The sequence below is a fragment of the Ruditapes philippinarum genome, unplaced genomic scaffold, assembly GCF_026571515.1.
Source record: "Ruditapes philippinarum isolate M1 unplaced genomic scaffold, ASM2657151v2 ctg6191_1_1_1_1, whole genome shotgun sequence".
NCBI classification, from domain to species: domain Eukaryota; kingdom Metazoa; phylum Mollusca; class Bivalvia; order Venerida; family Veneridae; genus Ruditapes; species Ruditapes philippinarum.
This window is the reverse complement of record NW_026864625.1, coordinates 1-8,464: the sequence shown is the minus strand read 5'-3', so window position 1 is coordinate 8,464 and position 8,464 is coordinate 1. Positions and strand designations below refer to the sequence as shown.

The following is an 8,464-nucleotide window of genomic DNA, read 5'->3' as shown; positions in this document are numbered from 1 at the left end:
TGTCGTTAAGATATCACCACCAATATTTCAGGAACTGTAGGACAAACAGGTACAAGTGTTTTCATCAGAACTTCTAACAGAAAAAAATGGTAAGGATTTACCGGTAATATTAAATTAAAAATGATTGTTTATAAGAAATATCCTTTAAGAAATAAAAACAAATTAAAAACACGAACAAACAAACAAATTAATCCAGATCTGTTTTGCAGTTAGTGACTATTAAGTGAACAAAGATCAACAAGGACGAGCGATATTCAATGAACTCATCCCCCAGCCTAGCTTGATTTTTCTTCCACATTGCATACAAATATATGTATGTTTTTATATCTTTGCAGAATAAAAGGATCATACGAGAAGAATATAAGACAGATTTATATATTTAGTATATTAAAATGATTTACAAAATGTAATATATTTAATACATGTATAAAATATGAAGCTCGCTGGGAAGTTCATCGTCGGATTTACACGGTTGATTAACACGTAACATGACATGTAATCAATAATGACAAAACCAACTTAATGGGTTTGCAACCAGCATGGATCCAGACCAGCCTGCGCATCCGCGCAGTCTGATCAGGATCCATGCTGTTCGCTTACCAACTCTATTACAAGTGGAGAAACTGACAGCGAACAGCATGGATCCTGATCAGACTGCGCGGATGCGCAGGCTGGTCTGGATCCATGCTGGTCGCAAACGCAATATGTTGGTTTTTTCGTGACGCGGCTCAAATGTTAATGGTTCGGCCGTGGGTATCAGCTATGTTATCTGCCCGCTTTGAAACAGAATATGAAGTAGAGTGTAGAAATTTTACAAGCAAACAAAATTATGTCAATTCATGATTTAGACTGATGGATACATGTACATGTATCTTTTGGTAGTAGTATAATGTAATATTGCACATCATTTCATAATCCATATATTAATTGCATGCTACTGAAACTGGAAAATTTATAAATCACATCCTCATAACCTCATCGCACAATGCAGAAAGTACATTAATTTGAAATGTTTTGGATGCTCTTTGCTTTTGTGGCTTAAAAAATGAAACAACAGCTTGAAAATATTCTCTTCATCGCCAGGTTTGCTCTTTAAACTATTGTTATCAAACAATGAATGCAGCTAATGAATCAAACCTTTTGTTGTATTAACAGTATATTTGGCTTTTGAAACGTTACAATATGTTACAAGACAAACAGTATAAATTCAGCACCGAATATGCTAATGAATACAGGCAAATACGACTTAGAAGTCCGACAAGTGAAACACGTGAGTACAGAATATTATTATTAATTTTTCACTTTTTTCTTCTTTAACATTAAATATATTTGTTATATTTTAGTAACATACTTTAAATTATCACTTACCTTACTTGAATATTTTTGTGCATTATAATTGTGAATTGAATCATTGTTTTACATTATTTTCATCAAAGAAACATTACTTATGTCTTCGTTCTCTAACATATAATATGTGTCTTCTGTTTGGTGCCAATAGCTAAGTAATAGGGCGACACGTTTCTTTAGAGAAAATTCTTTATTAATAATTGATACAATATAATTATATAAAAAAAACATGTATAAAATGCATTGCCTAATGCTAGTATCTATATAATAGAACTTATCTATATATATATATAATAGAACTGTTCAAATGAAATTACATTTCTTGCACCATGCATTTGACAATTATTAAAATATGTTCATGGTTCTCGTATATTGACTGACAAGTAGTACAAATGTCGGATAAACACGTTTATATAAATAATTATCGATGATGGCATTAATCCTGTAGACATAGAAATGTATTTGTAGAAACGATAGGGCTTTCAAATGCGCTTTTATGATTTTATCGAATATCACTTTCAGTTCATAAGCACACTCATTTACTTTACGATATGTCTTTTCATTTTTTTTTTCAATTTTACTTAGAATTTTCAGCATGAATAGTTATTCCTAAAGTCGGAATATTTTAAATAGTATAATAATAATAGTATAATTATAAAGCCTAAGGAAAGAATGTTATATAAAAAGGAAAATCATTCATAATGATTGAATATTACAAAAAGTGTAATAAATTTTAAAAAGGAAAGAAATGAACTATAATTCCTTATTTTTGCGGACGGTAGATTGCACTTTACAGTATCGTCCATGAACAGGCTTAACCAAACCGAGCATGCACCATTTTCAATTTTGCCGTTTTGGACTTTCTTTAGGGATTCTTTTTTTCTCTATTGAAAACACGAATAGCTGGAACATAAGTCAATACTATCATAAGCACACAGCTTTATTGAAATTTAAAGAAAAAATATCTAGATTGATCTAGCTCCAATTTCATTCAGTAGAAGAGATTCTGTTGCATACATATAAAGGAAGCATCTCTGAAGAAGAACTTTACTGTATAGTACAGATGAAGAAATATCAAAGTAAATTTTAGAGCACATATACTTATGTCTTTATAAACCCATGACGTTACAGAATTTAAGTTATAATCTGGAACACGAATGCATTGGGACTGTTACTGTTCGCGTTTTTCGTAAAATGATTCGTCATTAAAGGAACTCCACTGAGTTTTTGACATGACATGACTGGAAATATTTTTTTCAAAATGAACATTCCATTTCATGTAGGTCTAATATCAATATCTTGTGTGCAAATTTTAGATCTTTGCTCATTCCGTTTTTACAGAATAATAAATCTATATATGCGTACATCCGTCTTGTCCTACAGCAATTAGAAACTTCGACGGGAGCGATAGTTTCTAATTTCTGTATCTGTAGGACAGCTAGGGATGAATATTAACATATTTAGTGTCAATCTGCATAATATTTACTTTATTACGTCACGACTATTTTATGAACGCGGTTCTACGACGTGCTATGACAAATAGACGGTGACTTTAAATCTTATTTGATATACTGTATCGAATTTTGTTCTTGAAAATTAACAAACATAATATTTAAGAAATACAGTGTTTTCATTGGATGACAAATGTAGCTAGACACTAATTATTATTAATGTTACAGGGGGACATTCTGGGTAGTGGCTGTAAGAAATAAGTACACATCTTTTAGTTTCGTTCTTTATACTGTTTAACTGTTACATCTTTCCATTCTTCTTAGCCAAAATAATGTTACTATAAACGTCCTGAAATCAAAAGAGATTTGTTAATAAAAAAAACACCAATTAATTACAAATAATTATCAATACAACATTTCAACATTTCTCATCTCCAACATTTCAAACAATATCAACAGACAGCTGAAACAGCATCTTATTAATTAAACAATTTTAAAAACGAGTAGGTATTTACCAAAGATTTAGTTTAATTAATAATAGTACATTTTGTAATACATTTAATAATAATAATAATAATAACAATTTGTTAACACTTACAAAGCATAAGCTCCTAACGACATTGAAGTATCATAGGCAAGTTTCTCTCTCACGCCTGTACTGTGGGAATAAAGTGTTCATGCAAATTAGACAGAACAAAAGTAGTTATTTTGACAACCCAAGTATCGTTGTAAATAATCTGAATACACGCGAAATAATAGCATATAACGCGAGACTAAATAATCTAGGATAGAAATAAACCACAATCAAACTAAAAACCTTTGTCTATTTAGAAGGATTGCTCGATACAACTACACCATTTCTCAACTTCAGCCGGACGTATTCTAAATATGAAATATGAAACAAGGTGTACCAGAACCTGTTTGGCTCTAGGTTTTGGAAAAGGTTTCTGTAGGTGTTCCTTTATTTAATCTGTTTTTAACTTAAGGTTATTTTGTCATTTCTTGTAAATTTGAGTCTGGTTCGACCTCGGCTACAGGTAACAAATGATTCCTGTGCAACTTTTTTTTTTACCGTCTGGATCTTTAACTACATACACTGGAATATCATCATTTGGTCTTTCCACAACTTCATATATAGGTTGTTCATACTTACCTGAAAGCTTGTGTGGTCCGGAAAATGCAAAAATTTTAACCAATACCTTATCACCAACTTGCAGTGATGCAGCTTTTGCTTTCTTGTTGTAACTCATCTTCTGTTTTGATCTGGCTTCGGCTAAGTTTCTATTGGCTATATTTTGAGCGAATTCAGTCCTGTTTTTTTTATCTTAAACATAATCTGTAGACATAAAATATTCATTATCAATGTGAAACATGTTATCAATTGCTAATATTGGTTTCCTACCAAACATTAATTCAAACGGTGAAAAACCAGTAGATTCATGTTTCATTGCATTATTTGCAAAAACAAGTGGTTAAAGGTATTTGTTCCGGGTTTCTTTTTTTGTTCAGGCTCTAAAGTCCCAAGCATACTTAGCAATGATCTATTAAATCTTTTTGAAATGCCGTTGCATTGTGGGTGATATATAGTTGTTCATACCTTTTGTATCCCTATTAACTTACATTGCTCTTGAATTACTTCACTATTGAAGTTTGGACCTTGGTTGGTCGGACAAAAGTTTAGCAGGCACACCATAATGTATAATAAAGTTATTCATGAGGACTTCTGCCGTGGTTTTAGCAGCTTGGTTTCTACATGGCACAGCCACTGCAAACTTGATAAAGTGGTTTGGTATTACAAGTATATTTCTGAATGCGCTTGAACATGGATCAACTGTAAGAAAATCTGTACTTTTAAGCCCTAAAGAATATATACTTTCAATATTCACAAGAGGTGCACGAATATTTACAGGACTTTTCCTACGTTTGCAACGACCACAATGTTCTATCCAAGAACTAATATCTTATTTATTTAAGTGCCTTGACATTGTCAAATGGCCATTGTTACATATCAAATTCTTACTTGGAAAACACTTGTCTATAGTTGCCCTTAACCAAAGACCTACAATTGGATCATCACGTTGACTTTTCCTTAACTGTCGTAATTCAATCTGTGCAATAGCCTGTCCTGGATGTGTACAATCTATAATGTCTAATGTTGCTGGTTATGTCTCGACACCCGGTACTGGAAATATAGAACTATGATTTGTTACAGCAGTGATAGTTTTACTGATCGTTGTCTATCTGTTTATGAGGATAACGTGTCCAGCTTTGTCATCCAATGAAAACGCTGTATTTCTTACAAATTGTGTGTGTTCCTTTTCATAGAAGAACAAAAATCGATACTAGATCTATATCGAATTCCGTTTAAAGTCGCCGTCTATTTTTCATAGCACGTCATAAAACCGCATTCATAAAATAGTCGTGACGTAATAAAGTAAATATTATGCAGCTTGATACTTAACATGCTAGTATTCATTCGTAGCTGTTCTACAGAGTTAAAAACATTCTCCGGTTGGTATTGCTCCCGTCGAAGTTTCTAATTTCTGTAGAACAGCACGGATGAATAATAACATGTTCAGTTCAACGAGATTTTCAGAATCATGGTGTCCAACTTTATTTGTCCTCCAATGAAAACACTGTATTTCTTAAAAATTGTATGCGTTAATTTTCATAGAAGAACAAAAGTCGATACTTTATCAATTAGAAACATCAGTCGCTATCGCTCCCGTCGAAGTTTCTAATTTCTTTCGAACTGCACGAATGAACACTAACATTTACAAAATGACTCAAAATTGAAAATCATTGCAAAGTTTTTAACTCAGATCGGGTTAGAAATGCGCAAAAACTTGTTTTTCAATTTATATCTTAGTATATTTATTTCTTATCTTTTAAGTGCCCCACCTGATCTCTATAATTAAGATATTCGAATTTTAAGTTTTTTACACTTTTGGAACCCAGTGAAGTTTTTTTACGTTCGAAAATTTACTTATATCATAATATTGTCAAATTAAAAACCAAATTTCAACATCTGTTTACGATAAAAAAACAAATTCAGGAATCATTACGTGGTACCTTTTGATCATATCGACAAATGGTCAAATTAATCTGTGTCATGAAGCTTTTACTTTTTTCTCTACGTTGATTTATAACATATCGTAATTTTTGTTATAAAGTAGCCATAAATTTTCTGTACACTATAAGCTTTAAAGTAGTTCAGTATTAAATGATAGCACATTCGCACATGAAGTTATCTTAAGGCATGTATGATAATAATTATGTATCAAAGTTACTTACCAGGTATACATAATTGATTAATTTTACATAATAAGTAGACAGTATGAATAATATGAATAAATAAATTAAAAGCATCAGATATACCACTAAGTCATATTTTACCATTTGGTGTTGCCGTTGAATAATAATATTTTCCTCTCTTTCAGTAGAGCATACCCTTTGATTTCGCTCTTGCCGTCTGGGAAATTGCCAATCTGTAAGGCATGAGGAGATTAATATTTCCTATCTCGGTATGACGTATGACGTTTATTTCATTTATCCAGTACATGTATTCATTGACATACTATCATAACTTCATTGTTTGTTTCAAGATTCAGAGCAATTCTAATTACCTTTCCTTGATGCCAATACTATAATTATAAGTTTAATAGAATTTTAAAATGTTGAGTGTTTAACGAAGCCAGATCCTGAAATAATAATTTTTACACATCTTATTCTACAGAATTAAAGCTGCAATACACTTTCAAAATCGCAAATGGTATCGCAAAAGAGCTATTGTTTTGGGAACAAGTAAATTACATATAAAACAACCATAACAAAAGTTGTTAAATATTCATTTTTTTTATAATAACACTATGTTCATGCATGTTTCAGATATGTTTGTTGCTGTTGGCTGATCTGGAAACAGCAGAATCACTGAATTCAAGTAAATATCAGCCTAATCTTTTACACTTAATACCTGACCAACTTCTTGAGCTTTAGAAATTTGTTTCACATTATTTAAAGACTTCTCGGGTCGCAATAAAAAGATGTTATTTATACAGATTTAGAACAGTAAGAGATATTTTCTCACAATACATGTACATTCATCAATTGTATCTCTGCTTCAGGTGTCATTAACCTTTCCGTTAATAAGCCGTCAAAACAAATTAGTACTTGGAATAACAAAAGGAGATGGCCATCTCACTTAGGCAATGATGGCGACGCTAATAGTTATATGTATAATGACAGTTGTTTCCAAACGAAAAAACACATGAGCCCGTGGTGGGAAGTCAATCTGTTGGATGTTTATAGCATTAACACAGTTAAAATAACCAATACGGCGGACTGCTGTGGTAACTAGTTTTCATCTGTTTATTCCGTATATAATTGGCATTCATACTATACTAGTATATTATATATGAATTATTATAAATAAATAATGAGTCGATTGATAATACACGTACCTTGTTAAATGTCATGTAAGGTTATGCATTTGACAATTCGGCACAAGTCGCAAATTTCTAATTTCTATATACTATAGAAGGTCAGATGATAAAAGCAGGCTTAATCCAGTAATCCACGGGTACAGGTGCCCACGCTCCCCCACTAACAATCAATGTTTGTGGTCTTCAAATGACTGCTGTATACATTTACTTCCTCTAAAAAGAATAAAAACATCGAGTGAATCCATGTATGGACAACAGAAATGCAACAGTAAATAAATCTTAAAAAGCAAAACTATTGTAAAACTGCAGCCACATAAAGCTATTAATTTCGTTTTCATTGCTGGTGTTTTCAATGCAAAACAGTCTTGTTGTTTTAGCCAACAGGGCGGAGAATGTTGAGGTCTCTGTAGCAGTAAAATACGGTGAATGGACAGTTGTAGCGAGGAAGGAAGGTCCATTGGGTGCTTCCGCAACCCTTACATTTGATCCTGTGGAAGTCCGTTTTGTTCGACTTACGTTGAGGGACAAAGAAACATGGTTTCATTTATGTGAAGTGGAAGTCTATGGATCGAGTAAACTTTTATTTATGCAAATAAAATGTATATGCCAAGAAGAGGTCTTAACTCTTGTACATTGTGTATATATACGTACTGTTAAAATGATTTTGCTAATTTCATATTCTATGTTTCAACAAATGAATTGACATGTTTTGTAATGGCTCCAATACCTATTACAGTATACATGTATATACCATTTCATTAGAAATAAAAATGCAGGTTACAAGTAGTTTTATTATTAAGTATGACTTTTTTTTTCCAAAGTGTTACTTACGTTAATAGCATCGCCCTTTTTGCTTTAGATTCTGATAATCTTGCTCTTAAAAAGCCGTCTGAAACGATCAGCATTTTTGGCGACATGGATAATTGGGGTGCTGACAAAGGCAATGATGGCGACGCTAATAGTTATATGTATAATGACAGTTGTTTCCAAACGAAAAAACACATGAGCCCGTGGTGGGAAGTCTATCTGGTGGATGTTTATAGCATTAACACAGTTAAAATAACCAATACGGCGGACTGCTGTGGTAACTAGTTTTCATCTGTTTATTCTATATATTATTGACATTCATATTATACAAGTATATTACATATAAATTATTATAAATAATAATGAGTCGGTTGAGACCTTGTTAAATGTCATGTAAGGTAATGCATTTGACAATTA

The 8,464-nt window shown here is 32.1% G+C and overlaps 1 protein-coding gene and 1 long non-coding RNA gene across 2 annotated transcripts; one reads left to right on the top strand and one right to left on the bottom strand.

The window, feature by feature from the left end:
- The first annotated feature begins 1,089 nt into the window (after positions 1–1,089).
- On the top strand, positions 1,090–8,366 carry LOC132726302 (fucolectin-like). Its single transcript, XM_060711610.1, has 6 exons — positions 1,090–1,270; positions 6,239–6,322; positions 6,687–6,738; positions 6,923–7,147; positions 7,618–7,812; positions 8,100–8,366. The coding sequence occupies exons 2-6, from the start codon at positions 6,296–6,298 to the stop codon at positions 8,330–8,332; spliced, it is 732 nt and encodes a 243-aa protein (XP_060567593.1). The 5' UTR covers positions 1,090–1,270; positions 6,239–6,295; the 3' UTR covers positions 8,333–8,366.
- Positions 2,340–7,609, bottom strand: LOC132726304 (uncharacterized). Its single transcript, XR_009625175.1, has 4 exons — positions 7,259–7,609; positions 6,195–6,286; positions 3,397–4,980; positions 2,340–3,147 (listed from the first exon to the last, which is right to left on the bottom strand). It is a non-coding gene; the product is annotated as an uncharacterized LOC132726304 (long non-coding RNA).
- Positions 8,367–8,464: the final 98 nt, after the last annotated feature.